Genomic DNA, 22,640 nt, shown 5'->3' on the forward strand with positions numbered 1-22,640 from the left:
AATTCAGAAGCAACCTGAAGGCAAACAATATTGCAAGGGGTTGGACTGGATGGCCCTTGTGGTCTCTTCCAACTTTATGATTCTAACAACAGCATCCTTGCAGATAGATAAGTAGCTGAAGAAGATGAGCTCTGTATTTGTGTATGTATGTATATTCCCTCAAGTCACAAGGTTGTGGCAAAGTTCGTACAACTTTCATAGGCAAGGAGTACTCAGGGATGATTTTGCCACTTCCTTTTGCTGAAATATAGTCTACTGAAATTGATAGTCATTGGCAGTTTCCTATTCAAGGACTAAACAGGGCTGACCCTTTAGAGCTTCCAAGAACAAACAGAATCTGCTGCCTTTGGGGTCTTTAATGTCTAATGTCACTTTAGATTTCCTGCCTTTGCTGGGTTCTTATACCTGATTTTTTTTTTTACTCATTGCTAGGTTAACATATCTTATTTCTCAGAGTGGGAAGTCATTGCTGATTCTTGACGCAAGATTAGAAAAAAATGTGGAAGAACACAACAGAGCTAAGGGTCCAGTGATGTGGAGGACAATTATATCAGAAAATAAGCAGTGCCACAGCCTGTTATAAAACAGGCACAGACAGCTCATGTCGAGTGAAACAGAATGATCACAAAACTCTTTTTGAGCATCAGTGCTGTTGGGAATCAGTGGTACTTTAGTGGTACTTTTAGAATTTAACCTTTTGAACACATAAACTTTTGGAAAGCCAGAATCTCAAATGCCTTTTGAAAGCATTACCTTTTGGAGATTAATTGGCATTTACCACCATTTGAAAAATCATAACCCTTTTGTAAAGTATGATCTTCCTGAGAAGAGCTCAAAACTCATTTGAGTCAATCTTCTCTTTAGTGGTATATATTCACTAGTATTCATGCAAAGCAAATTAGGGTTCTCAGTTGTTAGACTGATATATCTGATTATCTCTTTGAACTGTTAGGAACACAGATATGCCTATGCACAAAAACAGCAGCGCTTCAGAAGCATTCTTTTCAGTTCCCCCAAAAATTCTACTCTTCCATAAAATATATTGGTTTTAAACCATGCTCTCAAGAGACAAAAATAAAGTGGTCTTTGTTAAAAATAACATAGTTGGTTTACTTACAAATTTCATGTATTCAGCATACAGGTATATTGCTTATCAGTCCAGTTACAGATAGATTTGAAGTAGTTTCTCTGAGCAGATAACACAGGGCATCTTTCTTAGAATCTTAACAGTCCAAAGAGTAAAGCATCTCTACATTCTGAGAGTCTAATGGAGTCTGTATAGTCTGAGAGTCTAATGGTGTCTGGCCTTTAAAATGGAGTCTCAGGTCTGAATAGTCCCAGATCTGGTCACATGGTCTGTAGTTCCTCCTACAACATAGAGTTAAGGAAAGCTGTATACCAGTACACACATATACAATATAGTAAGTAATCTGAATTATATATATATAACATATAACTAGTATAGGAGGTTTGTAGAAGGTTGCAATTTTCAACAAAAATACATTGGGCACTTGATATCTACTGGTGTTTAGGTCCAGCACCACCTGAGAATACCTAAATTTGGTGTCTATTTTATAAAACGACAAAATAAAGACGTGCTTTCTTGGAACTTAAAAAAAATCAAGCTGTGGTTGGTTAAATCCGTGGCTACAGAATCTGTGGATACAGATAGTCAACTGTAATGTAAGTTTTGCTTTTTCACTTTGGGTTTGTTTAAGGTGAAAGTCAATAGTTTAACCAAGTTTTCTCTGGAGTCTAGGTAATGTTGATGCAATCAAGGCAAGGATGTGAATATCAGTTAGAAAGTTTGGTTAATGGGACCTTAAGATCTCCATCTCAAGGACAAATGACAAGAATCGTTGTAAAAGAAAGTTTACAGTTTTCTAGAAGGAAAAATGACAGCATTCTGTTTTTTTAAAAAAAATCAGAGAGGTGAAGCTGTTCAGAATTACTCGTGGCATAAAAGTGATTAATGTGCTGAAACTAGAAAATTGGGAGGGGGAAGTTCCTAATATGCTTGCAAACAATGGTGTTTGCAATGTGGAGGAAGTTCCTTTTGAGATGTTTATAGCTAAAGACCAGATTACAAAACGGAGACCCTTACTGTAGGGAACTTCCTACCTCAGCAGGACAGCATGACCTAGCTGAGTTTTTCCTGCTCTTGCTCCAGTGTTTCTGACAAAAATGTTTTTTATGCAAAGTTCACCTGGCAGCCACCAATACTTTTTTGTAAGCTCATAAAAAGTCAGTGTATCCTTAAAAGAACCAAGAATGCTTCTATTTAACCTAGGTAATACACTTTAAAGCACCTTTTAGAAGCCTGTTGTTTTGTCTCTGGTGAGCAGTTCAAATTCTTCAACTCAACGTGCTCTAAGCATAATAGTTGTTTCTCCTTCTTTCCTTGGGCACAGCTGGTTAGGGTTCTCCGGAGAGCTAGTGAAAATTGAATAGTCCAGTGGTGTCTATTCGGCTGCAGAGAAAAGGAAATGAGAATTTCTACACTATCAGATTTCTTTCAAGAAGAGGTCAGTTTGACAAAAACAGGCTTAATAGCTTCTATTTCAAAACAACAGGAAAATATATCTCTTGGATTTTCTTTTTGCATTATTGTTGATTCCTTTTTAATTTTTTTCTTTATATTTTGTATTTGTTTGTATTTACAAATCCTATTATTCTTAAATAATAGGAATGGGATAGAAAGATAGAGTATTTCTTATAGATAACATATTTTCTACTGACTTGTATGTAGTGTAGAAAGTATGACAATACAATGTCTTCTGGAAGACAAGACAATTGTCTCATTCAAGGGCACCAGACATGCTACTCGACCCAAATAATTCTATTGTCTAACACCTTATTATCACACCATTCTCAAGCATCTGTTGCTCACTCACTCATACTTTATGGTGGGGTAGACACTGGTCTTTTTTTATCAATAATACACGAATAAGGAATCCAGCAGAGTACAGGTTGAGCATCACTTATTTGGAATTCCAAAATGCTCCAGAATCTAAAATTGTCTGTATGGGTGGCTGAGGGAGTGACACCGTTGCCTTCTGATGATTCAGTGTACACACAAATTTCATTTTATGGACTAAAATATGAAAGATATTATGCATAAATTACCATCAGACCATGGCTATATATGTTACAAAAATTGATGTTGTGTTTTGATTTGGTTTCATCTCCAAGATATGTCATTATGTGAAATGTATATGAAAAAAATCCAAAATATGGAAAAATTCTGGTCCCAGGTAAGGAATACTCAACTTGTATCACACTAGGGCTGAATCTACACTGCCCTATATCCCAGGATCTGATCTCAGATTATTGGCTTATCACAGATTATTTGGCAGTGTAGACTTATATAATCTAGTTCAAAGCAGATAATCTGGGATCAGATCTTGGGATATAGGACAGTGTAGATTCAGCCTAGGCTAATCCCTTGTTTGGGAACTAGATTGATTCATTGCATGCACTGGTAACCTCAAAGTTGGACTTCTGCGATGTGCTTTACATTGGGCTACCCTTGTATACTAGAGACAAAGTTGGCCACATCATGAGGAGACAGCAAATCCTGGAGAAGACAATTATGCTGGGGAAGGTGGAAGGTAAAAGGAAGAGGGGCCGACCAAGGGCAAGATGGATGGATGGCATCCTTGAAGTGACTGGACTGGCCTTGAAGGAGCTGGGGGTGGTGATGGCCGACAGGGAGCTCTGGCGTGGGCTGGTCCAGGAGGTTACGAAGAGTCGGAGATGACTGAACGAATGAACAACAACAACCCTTGTATCAAGTTTAGAAACTCCAGCTGGTTCAAAATACAGCAGCCAGATTGGTTACAAGAGCATCTAGCAGTGAGCATATCATACCTATCCTAAAGTCACTCCATTGGCTGCCAATTGGTTTCTAGGCAAAGTACAAGATGTTGATTTTGACCTTTAAAGCCCTTCATGGTTGGTTCCAGGTTACCTAAAGGATTTCCTTCTCCCATACAATCTGCCCCAACACATTTTGGTCAATCAATCAAGACTTTATTACAGTCCATGACCAGCACAGAGTGAGGCACAAACTCCCTGGGAAGGGGAACACTGATCTTCTGGGGGATGTCTGCTCCAACCAGCCAGAATCTGACTGGCAGCTATCACCCGCTGCCCCATGACTGTGGAACGACCTGCCAGAAGAACTCCGATAGCTCATTGAGGCGAGTAAGAAATAAAATTATTATTGCTGTGGTTGTTGACCAAACTGAGGTTTGAGATCACATTCTGCAAGGAGCAAGACTGAAAGTAATACTGTGCAGAAAGTGTAGGAAGAGGCAAACATTGGGATTAAAAAGGGAATAAATGATAAAACCTGTGACGCCCTTCTCATCCACTGCATTGAGAAATGTATAGGTCTCCGGTATCTTAAAAGTAGATAGCAAATGGATATAATAGAGCAAGGACAGTATTTTCCACTTGCATTCATTGTGTATGTGTTGAGGAGGTTAATCTTAAGAGAGCCAAGGAAGTTAACAGAATCAGGCATTTGGCAAGAACACAAGTACTTGCATGGCTCCCTTTCCCCCCTAAGAGGAATAAAAGACGGTGGTATCTCTAACAGCAAAAGTTTAGGAGAACAAAGAGCATTCATGTTTACAACGTTCTTGGTTATCTTCTTTGGCTTTCTTAGTTACAGTTGACCAAGATAATATTTATTTACCGATGTGCTGAGCAAGAGAAAAACAAGCAGTCTTTAAAAAGCACTCATACTATTACTGTTAGTTAGATTTACGATTATGGATTGTTTTTTAAAATTATGTTTGTAAAAACCCTTTATTTTGTTATTGTTTAGAACAACTCTTCAGTCTATTTGGTAGAATAGTTTCAAAAATATTTTTAATTTATTGCATTTGTAAAGGAGACATGGCTATCTTGGTAGAAGAAAATGAAACTGAAGACAGTAATTGAGTCCTGAATGCACTTGTATACACTGCAATAAAACTATAGACTGGTGGTTGTGAATGGATGAGATCCTATTCTTCCCTCAATGTAGTTTCACCAAAGGCAGAGTGAAGAACAAAACACTTCCGCCAGAAGCAAAGCAAAGAAAGAAAAAATCAGTAGGGGCAACAGGAGGAGGCAGCCAGCAGCTCCAAATTGCCCGTTCCTTGTATCCCTTGCTTTGTGGGTGAGAAATGTCCTCAGAGCCAAAGTTGCTTGGAAAGTTTCCTCTTCCACAGGACAGACAAGGTCTAAGCCAGCTCACCTCCATCCCGAGTGCCTTGGCTCAAAGACTGGTTTCAGCCCTCCCAAAGGCAGACTTTCAAGGAATAGGCAGCTCCTCTTCCTCCCCTCCCATTGCCACTGCTGCCTTCTTGAACATAGAAAACAAACTTCAAATACTGGCCTTTTCACGAGCAGTTTAACACTCTAAGGCCCCTTCTACACTGTCATATAATCCCGTTCAAAGCAGATAATCTGGATTTTATAGGGCAGTATGGAAGGGGCAATGGATGTAGTCAATATTCTCTTCTTAGCAAATATGCTTAAATTGCTAGACAACCCTATCCACTTTCAAATTAGATGGGTTGTCTGATTTTAGATATAGTTTTAGATTGAAATAGCACAGTTCCATAGCCTTTATCTTACATGATTCCATCATTTGATTGAGATCGTCTAGATCAGTGGTTTTGAACCTGTGGGTCCCCAGAAGTTTTGGCTTTCAATTCCCAAAAATCCCAACAGCTGGTAAACTTTTGGGATTTCTGGGAGTTTTAGGCCAAAACACTTGGGGACCCACAGGTTGAGAACTACTGAGCTAGAGCATTGGTTGGAGACCTGCCATTTTTGTGGTTTCCAGAGCTCTCTGGGGGTCATTTTATATTTATTGATAAAATTGTATTTTATTGAGAAAATAAAATAATGTTTTATTCCAAAATTATCTCTAGGGGACGTGAGGGGTACTATGTTTCCTTCTCTGGTGGTAAAATTGCTTGTAAGATACCTAGGCAGTTTCACCAAGGAATTGGCCTGACCTTATCTAAGCTCCTGCAATTTAGTTTGGCCCTTTTTCCTGTAACCTCGACACTTTAATGGCTAAGGGCATTACCCTTCTAACCCATCCCTCTTGTATTTTTCACTTCCCCTTGGCTTTAACTAGGAACCATTGCAGTTACTTTGAGTCCCCAAACCCAACATCAATTTTTTCAGCCATGATACTGTTTTTATGATGTTGCTCTGTGATTGTGATATGTTTTTATTTTATTGCTGTTTGTTTTTTTTTTCATTTTAATGTGTTTGTTTTAATCTGCAATCTCCGGGCTTGTCCCTTTTATAATATCCGGGCTTATAGCCATCCCGAATCCCCTCAGAGAGATGGAGGAGGGGTATAAAAATAAAGTTGTTATATTATTGAAAGCTTACAAACAAACACTGGAAGCAGGAGCTATAGCATTTTAAAAATAAATATGTTTCTAAACAGCATGAAATTCCAAGAGTGGTTGCAGCCCTCAAGGACTTGGTTTTGGGAAATTGGCTCAGCCCTACCATGAGGCAGATGTGAGAAGCTGATTCAGATACTGGTAGATATGGAGCACCAACAAGTTTTTGGAGAACAGTGTGTCATGGATCATTTTGTACAGCCCCTAAGCTAATCCACTGCTCCCATGTGCAGCAGTAGAAGGTACTACTATCACATTTCAGGCTCTGAGGTGACATTTGGCTTTTGTATGGTGAATGATGAGTGAGTTGGAAGTGTATTCTTACTTTTTTGCCTTAAATTAAAAACATTATGAGCTAGTTCTGTCTCCAGAGAGGCATTTGTAGCTGTTTGAGATAATGCAAATGGCCATTGTTTGCAGTATTTTCAACATCTCTGGTGAAAATCTCATTTCTAAACCCGTTCTCGTGAAACGAAATAACAATTGCATTGTTTTGGTGTATGTTTGAGGAATACTCCCAAACCTATCAGAAGTTATTGTGGGAATAGAATGATATATTCAGCAGGGCCTTCACTCCCTTCTGTATGTCTGCCTGCCTTCTGATCTCCCTAGGTTCTTTAAATGCAGTGAGGTTGCTGCCTGTTTTCACTGACTAGTTTTTTGTACAATGCTCCTATTGGGAGGTGGACATCTGGGAAATTGAAAGGTTTATGCATTGTGGAAGCTTGTAGATTGAGGAAAGAGGCCTAACAGAAGAGACACAGAGACCTTCAGGAGAAGAAACACAACTGGGAAAATGGAGGGGAAAAGGAGTGGGAAATTAAGAGAAGGGAGTACAAGCTCATGTAATTGGAAATAAGAGCACTGTGAAATGTGTGCGGGCTAATATATCAGGTGTGAAGATCTCTGAGATGAAGGAAAAAAGAGTAACTAAGATGGACCTGGAGATACTGCATGGGGAAATTAAAGAAGCTAACTGGGTGGTAATTACTCATATGGCTCACAAATATACATATCTGATCATTGAAAGGGGCAGAAATGGAGAAGTATTTTTCTTTCCTGGCTCTACAATTTTGCAGGAATGTAATGCAAAGCCCAAAGGGGGAAAACATTTTGTGGAGGTTTGAAACTAAATGCAAATAAGACTATTGCTTGAGACTGTTCTTGAATGAAGAATCAGAGATGTACATTAAAGGGTCCACTTAGGCGATCCCTCGTAGTCCGAAGATGATGGCCCTCCAAGTGTGGTATCCTGGCAGTGGGTCCTTAGGTGACTGTGGAGCCCTATTCTTGATCTGCATCTTCTCCCACAGTGAGGGCATCGGTTTCCAGGTAGAAGGCGGTCCTGGTCGAGGTTGGCTTGACGCGCCTTCCTCTTGGCATGTTTCTCTCTTTCGCCCTCCATTTGTGCCTCTTCAAATTCTGCAGCACTGCTGGTCATAGCTGACCTCCAACTGGAGCGCTAAAGGGCCAGGGCTTCCCAGTTCTCAGTGTCTATGCCAGAGTTTTTAAGGTTGGCTTTGAGCCCATCTTTAAATCTCTTTTCCTGTTCTCCAACATCTGTTTTCCATTCTTGAGTTCGGAATAGAACAACTGCTTTGGGAGATGGTGGTTGGGCATCCGGACAACATGGCCAGTCCAGCGGAATTGATGGCGGAGGACCATCGCTTTAATGCTGGCGGTCTTTGCTTCTTCCAGCATGCTGACATTTGTCCGCTTGTCTTCCCAAGAGATTTGCAGGATTTTTCGGAGGCAGCACTGATGGAATCGTTCCAGGAGTTGCATGTGATGTCTGTAGACTGTCCATGTCTTGAAGGCATATAGCAGGGTTGGGAGGACAATAGCTTTATAAACAAGCATCTTTGTATCCCTACAGATGTCCCGATCCTCAAACACTCTCTGCTTCATTTGGAAAAATGCTGCACTTGCAGAGCTCAGGTGGTGTTCAATTTCAGTGTCAATGTTGACTTTAGTGGAGAGGTAGCGGAAATGGTCAACATTTTCTAATGTTACACCATTAAACTGTATTTCTGGCATTGGAGAGGGATTGGCCAGTGACTGCTGGAAGAGCAGTTTGGTTTTCTCGATGTTTAATGACAGGCCGAGTTTCTCGTATGCTTCAATAAAAGGTGTTTAGAGTGGCTTGTAGGTCTTCTTCTGAATGTGCACAGACGACGTTGTCATCAGCATACTGGAGTTCTATAACAGATGTTGTAACATTGGTTTTGGCTTTCTTCAACTCACTGTTATCTATGGAAGCACAAGTGATGCACAGATAATACATACATAGGCTATGTTCACAGTAGAAGTTTTGTGTGTTGCAACATGATGTATTTAGCCCACAAGATCCAAGATTGTGGATGGTGCAGAGGAACACAGCAAGACCAGAGAAAGTGTTTGAATAAGACAGCATTGGGTGCCTTCAAGTCACTTCCGACTTATGGTGACCTCCGAGGTGAACCTGTCATGGAGTTTTCTTGGTAAGAGTTGTTCAGAGGTGTTTGTCTTTGCCTTCATCTGAGGCTGAGAGAATATAACTCAGTGGATTTATATGGTCGAGTGCAGATTCAAATCCTAGTCCCTAGAACTGTAGTCTAGAGAATCCACCATGTCAGCTCTCTCATATATAAAATACCATACTTTTTGTCCGCCTCTCATATGAATAAAAGCAATGCAATCTTTTTGAATTGAGGATCAATGTTAAAGTGATGTACATTGTAATTTGAGTGATGTATTCTAGTTTTAAAGCATTCAAATAATTGCTTGGCCATGCTAATGGTGATAAGGAAATCTGTTTAACATAAGAATGTATCTTGTATCTAAATCACATTTTGTATGCTTAGATCATTGTTACAGCTGCACATATGCAGACTCCCAGCAGTATATGGCTGATAATTTACCACAAATGCACTTTAAGCTCTTGTATTCCCAATGTGAAGGACTGGAGGTGTGAAATAACATTTAGGTGAGGAGAGGTGCTAGAGAAAATGTGCTAAATGGCTTTCTCTTCCACTTTTAAGCCCTTGCCACCTTCAGTGTAAATGTTAAACTAGAAGTAAGCTGACAGATTAAATTGTTGATTAAAAGAGATCTTGCCATTTAAAATATCCTAGGTATTTGAAGCAGGAGCTTGAACAACAATCAGAACATGCTGTAAAGCTAGTACATAAGTGAAGAGAAAAGGTGGAAAGCTGTCCGAGTTTGTCTATCAAGAGTATCACATTAGCTTGTGTATTTCTCCTCTTTATCCCTCTCCCCTTTACTATTGATTATACGATTTCATAATCAATTTTATTATTTATTTTATTTATTTACAGTATTTATATTCTGCCCTTCTCACCGTGCAGGGGACTCTGGGCGGATTACAATGCACATATACATGGCAAACATTCAATGCCATTTAAACATACAACATATATAGTAGACAAAGAGGCATTTAACATTCCAGCTTTTCCGGCTTCATGGGGGTATGCTCAATTCTGGCCACAGGGGACTTGCCGCTTCACCATCCACTTGTGACACCGAATCCTTTGATGGAGTACTTCCTCATTCTTATGCATGCTGCTGAAAGGTTTTATGGCGTCATAAATTAGTTAAATTAGCTTCTCCACATAAAGTGGTACCTAAATTTCCTACTTGAAAGATGCAACTGTCTTTCGGGCTGCATAGGTCGACAGCAAGCTAGACTATTAATAGTCGGGAGCTTACTCCAACCCAGGCTGGCTTCAAACTCATGACCTCTCGGTCATTTAATGCAGCTGGCTACTAAATAGTTGTGCCACAGCCGGTCTAAACATTATGCTTCTATAGAGGTGAAAGCAAAAGAGAAAAATGATTGGGTCTTTAAAGTGGTCGATATTCTTAACACAATTTAACGAAATAATTGGTGTTTTCGCTTTCTTTGATTGTGTTACAAGGGCTATTTCACTCATGGAAATTATTCTGTAACTCAGTAAAATATTATTGGGAGTGGGCTGAATATTAGGAACATTACATCAGAAGGAGTATAAAAGGTTGGTTGGACCTTTGTGATTATTATTTGTAGCAAAAATTAAAATAAATTAACTATCCTGTGAAGCATTTTGAGGAGCCGAATAATCAGTTCCTAGAGAATGTTTGAAATAGGACACATAGACTGGTAGATAGTACCATGATAATCTGGAATATCAGTACTGAATGGGACCTTGTTGTAGAGAGAATGAAGTTGGTAGCATAAGCTTACATAAGCTGTGAATGCATCTACTCTTTAGAATTAAAGAATACTGCAGGGCCCATGCTAATCTTCTCTGTATTGTTCCAATTTTAGTATATGTGCTGCCGAAAAAAAAAAAAAGAATAGTGCTATCCTGGGTTTTGTAGTTTGGTGAGGCACCAGAACACTTTGGTCAAGAAGGCTGAAAACCTTGTGAAACTACAACTCTCATGATTCCATATCATTGAGCCATAGAAGTTAAATTGGTAATAGAATGCATTAATAATACAGGGTTGATTCACTGCTACGAAATCTTATGCTATGAACTTCTTTCTCCCAAGTCTCTAAGGTGCAACAAGATCCCATTGCAGAGAGAGAGAGAGAGAGAGAGAGAGAGAGAGAGAGATGTGTAACTCGTTTAGGAACTTTTTGAAATCAAAATTAGAAATGCCCACCATAACTTGGTTTTTTATGTGTTATGATAAAGAACACTTAGCTTTTTAGTCCCTTTACACACATACATACTAAGTAGGTGACTTGCTTCCATGTTTGCACTGGACTGCTCTCCTTGAGCAGTGCATGAAGACCTGACATCTTCAGTGGTGTCTAATCTTTGGTCTCTAGGCATTTGGGACTCCCGGTTTCCAGAAGCCCTGGCCAGCTTGTCCAATGATCAGGACTTCTGGGAGCTGAAGTCCATAATTCCTGAAGGAACAAAGGTCGGACCTCACTGAGATAGAGGTTTTTGCCACATACTGGAATCTGATCATGCCCAATTCTGGACTATTTCGGAACAGAGTAGCACAGCTCCATCTAGAGATTCCTTTCACTTGATGTATAGATGAAGGGTGATAAGGTATGCATGGTTCTTGTTAAAGTCTTTCCTATTCTATGTAATATATCCTACCAATCCCATAGCCAGAAAAAAAATCAGGAGGGTGGGTTAAAACGAGAAACGAGTAGGGGGATGAGCTAGGGGGTGGAGGAGGACGAATGATCAAGGGAAAACACACTAGCAGGGGCAGGAAAAATAGGGGGGGTGAACCCGTAACCACCCCCTAGTTACGAGCTTGTATCCTACACATAGTTTGGGGTAGGAGAGAGGAAAGTAGCTCACATACTTCCAAAACATTCTTGGGGGCAGATAATGCCTGTTGTTATTTATGTAATGTAATGTAATGAAATGAAATGAAATGAAATGAAATGAAATGAAATGAAATGGCAAGGGTCTGTTGTAGTGTTTTGCTGAAAGGATTCCACTGGTGTTCTCTTTCAAGGCAAAGACTGAATTTAATAAACCTTTAGACCAGCTCACGTTTTCTCATGGTAGGATTGCCTTTGCGTTAATGCATTGCTGGGGATAATTTGGGGCCATTTTGTTTATGTAATGTGAAGGCTCCTCTTTTCAGCAGCTGGCTGGAAACTGAGATGAAGCCTGCCTTAATTCGCTTTTAATAAAAGATCAATGGGTTTATTGTGGAAAAATAGAACACAGATGTACTCTTTACCTGATAAAAGAATTAAATGTGTATTTAACCTTCTCTGTTTGTTCTGTGCTACTGGTACTTGACCTTCTTTGTTTTTTTGTAACTATTATCTTTCCTTGGAGCTTTTACTTTTCATATTTTGCTTAGTCTGTGAAAACAAACTCTGCTGACGCGCCTTCATCTCAAATGCTCACCAAATCCCTTAGATTTTCTAAAATATTTAAAAAGTAAATCTTCAGACTTAAGTTTCATTAAAACCTTTGGCCTTGCTTTCTAACAGGAGTCCGGAGATATTTTTTTGATTGGTTTTAGCTCAGAAGCATGAACACAAAGCAAAGCCGAGTGAGAATACTTCAATTAAAGAACCTTAAAGCAGAACTGTCGAACGTGCCTCCAGCAGTTTCCAATTAAAAATTCTGCTATGCTCTATATTGGCTGAAATGAATATCATATGTAAGGATTTTTCATGCAGTGTACCTTGTAAAAGAGGGAGCTGGTGATGAAAAGCTGGCAATAGGGAAAGGGAAGCAAGAGAGTAAGGCAACAAGGGAGAGAGGGGGGAAAAACAACTTACATTGGCCAAAACTGTGAAAGGCTCGTTTCCATAAGGTGCATCTATCTACACGGTAGAATTAATGCAAATCAACAGCAATTTAACTGACAATGCTATGGATTCCCAGAATGTATTCTTTGGCAGAGAAGGTTAAAGATCTTTCAAAACTACATATATAGTTAAAGTTGTTTTAAATTGCGTTAATTTTATGGTGTAGATGCACCCAGAGATGGATATCCCATGCTATGATAGATAAATGTGTAGGTGAATTACTCTCATTACATTTTATATTCTCTCTCATTCAGCTGTTTATTACTGCAGAAGAGTTCTTCTTTTTTGAGGATAATAGCTAATTGTGACTTCCATACAAAGACAAATGTTTAATTAGTAACTTCGCTTTTAATGACGCTGACTGGTTTCTGTGAAATCCTTGATCACATCAGCTGACATTTGTCCGAATTTGGATGTCACTGCATATACATTCTTTTACTGCATGCAGAACATAGAAATGAGATTTGGAAAAAAAAAATTAGAATTGATGGCATAATTTATCAATGAATATTCTGCGTGGTGAAATAATGAATTGTAAAGAGAAGCAGTGTATGTTCATATAAAAAGATTCAGATTATGACATTAGTTGCTTTGGCTATATACTGATAGATTGATAGTTTGCTGCTTGCTATCAATTTACACCTGTGCATGAAAGGCTCTAATTCAGCATATAAAATATTAATTGAACACTTTTAGGAAGTAAAGTTTGTTTGTGTGTGTGTATGTATGTGTATATGTATATGTGTGTGTGTGTGTATAATGTGCAATACAAAACAAAACAATTTGGAAACTTGTAACACTTACAAATTATTTGTTATTTGTATTTACATTTATTCTATCAATCAAGAGAATTTCGGTATCAGCCAAGAATCTACAGAAGATATTGAATTACAGTGTTGCATATGCAAATAATACACATCTATTTGCCATTGTTAGATATTTGTTTATTTGTTTACTATATTTCTACCCCGCTCTTCTTATCCCAAGGGGGTCTCAGAGCGGCTTACAGATAAGGCAAAATTTCTCATCCCGAGGGGGACTCAGAGCGGCTTACAGATAAGGCAAAATGTCTCATCCTGAGGGGAACTCAGATAAGGCAAAATTTAATGCCACATTAAGAATGCAAATATACAGATACAACATACAAATACAAAATACAATAAAACCAATAAAAACATATAAATACAGATTAAAACATAGTGCCCAGTCCCAAGTCATTATTCGTGGTGCTGCATTTAAGTTGAGTTCCATCTTGCATATTCCATATTGCAGTTACTCCCAGAATGCCTGATTCCAGAACCAAGTCTTTAGCTTTTTCTTAAACATCAGGAGGGAGAGGGCCAATCTGATGTCACTGGGGAGAGAGTTCCATAACTGAGGGGCCACCAGTCATGCTTACGAAGGAGATGGGATTGAGAGCGGGACCTCCCCAGCAGAGCTTAGCACTCTTAGTTGGTTCATAGAGGTAGATATGTTTTGTCTCCCCCTGCCCAATAATCAGCCATTCAAATAGCCTAAATAATTCATCATCACACAAAAATGTGTCCACATATAGCCTTTTCTAGATTTTGACTACTTTTTCCAGTATTCTTTAACACAAAAAGAAAAGGCATAATATGCATGTGTACATAAATATAGAAATATAGAAACAACACAATATGCATACAACTATTCTAATTACATCTGACTCGAAATCTACCACATATACATACATTACTTTTAAAAGTGGATTTTCAGCTTCCTTCTGTCGTTTTTTATATATAATTTAAAATATTTTCTTCTATTGACTCCTGAGCTAATGGTAGTTCAAAATTGCTGATGAATTTCTATCCAGAATATCTTTTACAGGCTGAAAAAAGTCAGATGTATAGTGAAATTATGACATAAAACAATAATGTAGTTCAAAGAAATAAGTTCTGGTTTTGAACAGTATTCACAAGTTTTATTTCATCGAATCTGCAAATAATTATATAAATGCCGTCATGCAGTTGAGCTGCACCTTTGTGGTAATACAGTATATATGCTTTGTAACTATTTTCACAGTGGGATGGTGTCTTTCAACTTTGTCTTTCTAAAATAACTTTGGTTTCTGTACTGCTAGAAAACCACATCTATAAAATTTCGCCGAGAGAAATGAAATGATAGATTGGTTTTCTGATCTGATTGCATTATACTTAAAAGTAAAGCAGACTGTTCTGTTTGAAAGTTGTACCTCAAAAAACTTTTGCAATTTTTAGAGCTATGTTGTTCAATATATGTTTTAAATGTGTTGGAAAAATTGCTGTTCAGTGTTCAGTTCATATGCCAGTTGTTTAACTATATCAAAAGCAAATATTTAGCAAAATTTCAGTGATCAAGGGAATTAATGATGGAAATATAACGCTAATCTTATAAACAAAAAGGAATGGATCTCAATTTAAAAGGCATTCTTAAATGTTGGAAAGACTGTACTGTGGCTTAATTTGCTTTGGATTTTCTCTTACAACTGCAAATATACAAAGTGTATCGTTTAGCTTTTTTTTTTTTTTTTTACATTGATATGATATTTTTTTCTTTCCCACTTTTTAGGGGCAGTATAGACCTTCTGATTTGTTGTGTCCCGAGACATATGTTTGGGTACCGACTGAGCAGTGCCTGCCTTTTCTAGAACATTCAAAATATTGTCGTTTCAATCAAGATCCAACAGCAGGTAAATACATAACTTCCACTTTCTGAAGATGTTTCTCACTATCTGGATGACCTTTAGTTTTTTTTAATGAGCATTCTGTGATATCTCAATCCACAACAAATAATGTTTCCAAACCATCCTCCACACAGAGAGTTTAATGTGTTAACCAGAGACTAGTGCTGAAACAGTGTTATACTGATGAAGTGATGACCATACAAAAGTTTCTGTTCTAGTTTGCAGTACAAAATATGTTTATGTAAGGTACCATAGTGCTGTCTTTCCAGGGTGCTCCTGTATTCAAGAGGCTACGCTGAGGATAGCAGTGTTGCCCTTAGACCAGGTATGGGCAGACTTTCTAACTTGGGGGCTGCATGGTGCGCTGGAGCAGGGTGGGCGGGCAGGGAAGGAAGGGGTCCTCTCTGGGTCCCCTCCCTGCCCTTTTCTTCCTCTTCTCTTTTGGAGGGAAAAAGTGAAGGAAAGATGAGAAATGTTTGGATCCCAAAAGGGTTAGCTTTGGTCAGGATGAGATGGTGGACGGGAGAGAAAAAGTGTATCCATTAGACCACATATTGCCTACTCCTGATATATAATCCTAGAATCCTAGATCTGAAAGAGACCTCCAAGGGCCATCCAGTCCAATCCCCTGCCATGCAAGAAGGTACAATCAAAGCACTCCCAATAGACAGTATCTGTGGAAAAGCCTCCAGAGAAGGAGATTCCACCCAACCACAAGGCAGCCTATGCCATTCTCCAGGAAGTTCTTCCTAATCTTTTCAGTCAAATTTCTTTCTCTGCCATTTGAACCCATTGCTCCCTTGGGTCTTGGTCTCTAGAGCAGCAGAAAGTCGTCGTCCGTCCCCCCCCCCCCCCCCACACACCTCCTCTATGGCACACTCTTTAAACTCTTGTAGCATGGTTCTGATGTTCCCTCTCTACCCTTTCTTCTTCCAGGAGGAAAGGAGGAAGGAAAAAGAGAAGGAAGAAAGGGGGTAAGGGAGGGAGGGTGGGAGGAAGAGAAGGAAGGGTGGAAGACAATGGAAGGAGGGAAGGGAGAATGAAAGAATGGAAGGGAAGGAAAGAGAGAAGGATAAAGAGGGAGGTAAGGAAGGAAGGGAGGGAATGATGGAAGGAAAGAGAGAGGAAGGCCTGAGAAAAGTGCCCAACGGGCCATATCTGGCTCTCGGGCCTGAGACAAGAGCCCAAGGGGCCATATCCAGCCTTAGGGCCTGGGTTTGCCCATGCCTGCCTTAGATTCTCCCATGTAAGTTCGCCTTTTGCTGAGGAGCCAGACTAAATATGCCAGATAGCTACTTGGCAGCTGCAGTAATGGGAGCAGGGGTAACACTGGTGGGGAGATAGCGTTATAGTTTACACTTCTTAGTATTGTTTAGAAGGAGGCCCATTTTGAATGTATTTTATCATTAATTGTCTATGATGAGACAATCCAAAGTGAAAGAAGAGAAAGTGTCCGAAGAGGACATTTGCAGGTCAAAAGGTACTCAGTGAGCTATTGGACAAGAGCAGAGGGCAACTACAAGTCCCACTGTGGTTAGATAAAACTGGACTGAAGCCAAAGGGACATTGAGTTGTCAACATACTCAGAGTTGAAAGGAAAGTTTGAAGCTTGCCAACACATATTGTAGGAAAATGGAATGTGAGAACATGAATCAAAGAAAGTAGATGACATAGTAAAACAATAAATGGAACATATGGACATTGCATTACTTGGGATCAGCTAGCTAAACTAAATAAGATAATTACAGTGTTTTACTCAGGAAATGAAAATCTAAGAAGACATAGGATGGCATTAATAATGATTGTGCAAAACACAGCCTGAAGAACATCCCCATAGAATTTAAAGATTATGTGAAAAATTAGATTTGTACTCTTAAGCCTAATTGACCAGGAGCTAGAAGAATTCTGGATTGAAGCCAGGAACACTGATGCAAAAAGACACGCAAAGGGAACATCCTCAGAACCCCGAATAAAATGGTTCAGTGACAAAAAGAACTACTAAAATTATCAATGCAGTGAAATGCAGTGAAATAGAAGATGGCAGCCTAAAAGGAAGAAAGGAAGATACATCTTCCATAAAATCCAAGAAACCAAGAGTGGGAATGCTATCTAACCAGCAGAGGAACACACTGCATTATCAAGAAGAAGTAATAAGACCATGAAGACAGTACACAGAAGAGCTATATAAAAGATATGAATCCATGACAGATTACACTATGTAATAAAATCTGAAAAATTTCTGTTCCTGGTTTGAAAACGTTATTTTCTGTTTATTTGTACTGTGCTTACTTTGAAAATAGTTATTATACTCCAGAAACTTTTGTTTTGTGGCTGCCACAAATTATGTTGAATTCGTTGAGACACTAATTGCAAAACGATAGCAAAATGTTCTATGTTTTTATGATAGATCCAGTTAGGAAATGACATTTCAAAGTGGAGTCCACAACACTTGAGTGTGGAGAAGAGCAAACCACAGACCACCTATTACAATGCAGTCAGAGCCCTGCCACTTGCACAGTGGTGGACCTTCTTATAGCAGCACTAGAGGGACTCCAAGTGGCCAGCTACTGGTCAAAGGACATTTAGCATAATGCCAAGCTTTTAAACTTTGTGTTTTTCGCTTGTTCCGCTTCTGATATGATAAATAAATAAATAATCTGAAAATGAATACACAATTTTGGAAAGTGAAGTGGAAGTGGAAGTTGCACTCAAAATACTTAGAGTCATTTGATAACTCAAATCACTTCAGCCTTATCAATTCATATATATACTGAGAATGGATTCACACAGAGTTTTACTTAACAGGTACTTTTTTATTTTTCCTGTCTTTAAAAAATGTTCTTTTTACACTATTTTGATATGAAAGCACACTAGTCTTCATTTAAAGAAGATACTCAGTTTACTGAAGAACCTGTCCAGGAAAAAAATGTTCTGGTGCCCAGAGTCAGTCAAGGAGTTGTTTCTCTTTGCCTATTTAAATGGGGGAAACTGTGCCATTATAATGAACAGTCGAAAAATGTAGAATGGATAAACCAGTAACCAATAAACCCAAGTTAGTAGAAGTCTTGGAATGGAGAAAAGAGGCAACATTAGCCTAAAGAATATGAAATGTTGTATGTAAATCACTTGGAAATGACGAACTATAAAAATCTGTATCTCCGTCTGTGGTGAATACACAAGCACAGAAACAATCTGAATTCAGACTTGTGTCCTGTGGTTTAAGGAAATTAAAACATAGCTCCATGCTGAACAGCAGAAGGCCTGCTGTGAGGTACAGTCATTTGAGGTTTGTGTAGCTGCTGGTTTTAAGGAAGTAGTTCTCCCGTCCAGGGCCAGTTTCCTGCAGAACACCTCCTTACAGTTGTCAGTAAAATACACCCTTTAATTAAAATACAGTGAGCATAAACATCAGCTTAGACAGACAATGGTGTGTTCTGTTTCGTGTGGAATGACTTTCCTTAACAAGGCCGGTAGGTATCATAGTGTAATAGCTCATAATACATCCTGATAACACTACTCAGTTTGTAAAGCATTCGCTAGAGGTGGGTTGAGCACCCCAGAGGCCAAGATTTATATATTTTCCCTCTCTCAGCAGACTAGAATTCTTCAACTTCTCTTGAGTTTTCCATGGCAAGAACATGTTTTAAAAATAACTTTTCTCCACACTGTCTGAAACAGGTGGGATAGAGCAGCTATTTATTCTGTTGGCTATACTAGTCTTGCTTTGGAAGAATTATTTTATTATGCTTTATCTCTCTTCATTTAAAATGGTTCTTTAAAGAAGTTATTGAGAATGCCATCTTGAAGCAGGGAGTGCTGTATTGTTACGCTTTGGACTTTCAGTATAGGCACATTTGTTGAACATCTGTGGTTTTAAATTTGACCATTGGTTTTGTGGTCACATCAAAACGATATTGGAAAAAAAGGAGCTGCAATGGAAGGGATACTGTTTTAAAGAAAGGAAAGAGAATGCTGGCATCACTCTTAATATACCAAGTTCACAAAGCGGTAATAATTCCTTGTATTATTATTATTATTATTATTATTATTATTATTATTAAATACATCACACAATCGTAAACGCTTGGGAAGTGTTTGACTTATGATACGAAATCCAGCATATATATCTCATTTCCTGTGTCATAGTGTGGATTTGTGTCAGAATAATAATAATGATAATGATAATAATAATAATAATAATAATAACTTTATTCTTATATCCCGCCTCCATCTCCCCGAAGGGACTCAGGCAGCTTACATGGGGACCAAGCCCAATATAAACAAAGGTTATAAAGTAACACAATTAAAAACATATAATAGTTAACTATATTAAAACAATAAAACCAATAAAATGTAAGACATCATAGAACATGAACCAAGCAACAAATAACCAGTAGCTGAGAAAAGTGGGCATGTGCAGATTTGAGACTAATAGGGCAGGACAAGGACTTGTGCAAATGCAAACTGTAGGGCCGTGGCTGGAAATAAAGTGCTGGAAATCCAACCAAAAGATTAGGGCTAGACAGACATGTTGTTGTTGTTCATTCGTTCAGTCGTCTCCGACTCTTCGTGACCTCATGGACCAGTCCACGCCAGAGCTCCCTGTCGGCCGTCACCACCCCCATGACAGACATGACCAGTAACTAAATCATTATTCAAAGGCACATTGGAATATCCAAGTCTTCAGATCTTTCCAGAAGGTGGACAGGGTGGTGGCTAATCTAATCTCGCTGGGGAGAGAGTTCCAGAGCTGGAGGGCCACCACCAAGAAGGACCTCTCTCTCATCCCCACCAACCATGCTTGTGATGGAGGTAGGAACGAGAGAAGGGCCTCTCCATCCGATTGTTCATAGAGGGAGATATGATCAGGAAGATAAGCAGGACCCGGACCATTTAGGACTTTGTAGATAATAACCTGCGCTTTGAATTGGGACCGGAAACTTATTGGCAGCCAGTGGGGCTGCTTCAGTAGAGCCGTCATCCACTCCCTGTAACTAGCTCCAGTTAACAACCTGGCTGCCGACCTTTGCACAAGTTGCATTTTCCGGGTCATCTTCAATGGCAGCCCTATGTCAAGTACATTGCAGTAATCCAATCTAGATGTAACCAAGGCATGGACCAATTCAGTCACCAAGTGACTGAAGTGGCCCAACGGGCACACACATGGAGCCAAAATAGCACCATCTACACAAAAGAGCAAAATACAAGCATACGCAATATAACTCTTAGGTTTGTTGATGCTCCTTCACCCCCCCCCCCCAAAAAAAAATCCCTAGGGGAAAATAAATTTCTACAGTTTCCCAAGCTCTGGGGGCAGTACATCGCTAAAAATTGCTGGAGAACATCAACTGGAAATACATGTTTCCTTTAGTGCTCTTTTTTTGTAGGCTACCTGAAAGCTTCTGCCACCTCTTTATGGGACAATGAGATTCTTGATTACATCTTCTTGAACTTGTAATTTTATATAAGATGCTGTTCTATTCTAGAGGTGATGCTTTGTTATTTCAAACTTCTATAATAAGGAAAAATCCTTTGCAATCTCAACCACCTGGTATAATCTCAAGGAACTCCCTCTGTACCAGTCTTGCCAAGCAAATCTCGTGATAAACTTGCCTATGGGTTGCCATAAGTCAGAAATTATGCACAACTACAACAAGAGTAGGATCTGGTTAATTAACTGTTCTGGGGAAAGCATTTTTATGGTTTTCTAGATGTATCTTCTCACATCTCTGAAAGACTCATGATGTTTGAGAATTGAAAAAAAATGGTTATACAGCTCTTCTCATTGAAATGACAGTGGGGAAGATGTAAATAATGAAAATCCAAAGTACAAACTAGAGGAACATTCTGGTTCCTGTTCATTCCAATGTTATAATTGACCTCCTTGAGTCCCCTTCAGGATTGAGAAAGGTGGGATACAAGTCTGGTAAATAAATAATAAATAAATAATTTCCATGTTAATAACTGGGCATGTGTACTAAATTATTTTTTAAAATACATTGATTTTGATTAGATCACTTGCATAGGATTCCAAAGATGGGATGAGCTGGGATGAGATGAATTAGGAGAGAAAGAAGGAAGGAAAGTTTTTAAGGTAGTATTGACGTTGTGATAATTGATTGTAAAAAAGCAGCAAGTTAATAAAAAAATAATGGTGGTGAAATCGACTTGTTTTCCCACAGTTACCATGACTGAGATTAAAAGGCTCTTGCACTACATGTTACAGAGAGGAGAACAGCATTGATCATTCTCAGCAACTGCTTCGGCCTTTTACATTTTAGAACTTGCATCTGTTTTTAATTAACTTTATAAACACTTGAAGGCAATTGAAGTTCATAATCCAGCATGATCCTTGATCATAAAATATGTTTAAACAGTAGAGATAGTGCTAATGAGCTGTATCCAAACAAATTTGTCAACTCTGTTTCTATTTTGCAAAGAAAAATGCTAATAGGTAGGTGAAATTTGGAATCACTGACCTTTTTAATTCTAGCTATGTGACCAGAGCTTATAAAAAGAAAGAAAAGAACATCATTATCTGAAGTGTGAATGTTTATTTTTCCAGCACAAATATGTTAAAGCTTATTAAGGACTGGATCCTACTCCAAAGAAAAGCATGCTTTTATGTGCAAATGTGTTGGTTGTTAATGTAGTAAGAGTTCAAATTCCTGCCAGCTTCGTTTTTTTTTCTGGAACAATTTTGTGAAAGAAATCACATGCAAACCAGCAGCAATATAATGTGTTCAATGTGTATACTTTCACAGGAATTGCTCCAAAAGCATTTCTCGGGCAGCAAACTATGTGGAAAGGTCTAAAGATCACTTTAAAATTACAGACCTCTGCATTCCATTGGGATGAAAGATGACTGACTGATTTCAGCCTAATGCTTCTAATGTGCATGTCTGCACAAGGATCATCCTAAGACATCAAAGTCCTTCTACTGTTTTGGGCGGGAGCGTCAGAAAAATTCTAATATATGTTTATTTATAAAGGAATGTGCACCTAAAGCAAAGTGTACCTCCATCTATATAGGTTCAGTGGGGATAATGTATATTTCTTCTCTGGAGGACGCTAGTGCTAGGAGAACTGACTTGTTTTCTGTGCTCCATTTTGTCTCGATGGAAACATTAGCTGTGACTTTCTTCAAAACTCAAAATCTGAGTAGCGTGGCCCATTCCAAAAATAAATATTCATTTAAATGTATGAAATTATGACCAGGCAATTTAAGGAGTTTATATATTGTTTACATTCT

The 22,640-nt window shown here is 38.7% G+C and overlaps 1 protein-coding gene and 1 non-coding gene across 2 annotated transcripts in view; one reads left to right on the forward strand and one right to left on the reverse strand.

Moving 5' to 3' along the window:
- Nucleotides 1–22,640, forward strand: part of ATE1 (arginyltransferase 1) — a 115,826-nt gene that overhangs the window by 80,755 nt on the left and 12,431 nt on the right. Inside the window, exon 11 of the mRNA XM_060768554.2 lies at nt 15,274–15,394. Within this exon, the coding sequence (XP_060624537.2) occupies nt 15,274–15,394 (121 nt within the window). The remainder of the gene's footprint in view (nt 1–15,273; nt 15,395–22,640) is intronic.
- Nucleotides 10,645–10,750, reverse strand: LOC137096760 (U6 spliceosomal RNA). Its single transcript, XR_010909714.1, has one exon. It is a non-coding gene; the product is annotated as a U6 spliceosomal RNA (small nuclear RNA).

The sequence above is a fragment of the Anolis sagrei genome, chromosome 3 (assembly GCF_037176765.1).
Source record: "Anolis sagrei isolate rAnoSag1 chromosome 3, rAnoSag1.mat, whole genome shotgun sequence".
Taxonomy (NCBI): Eukaryota; Metazoa; Chordata; class Lepidosauria; order Squamata; family Dactyloidae; genus Anolis; species Anolis sagrei.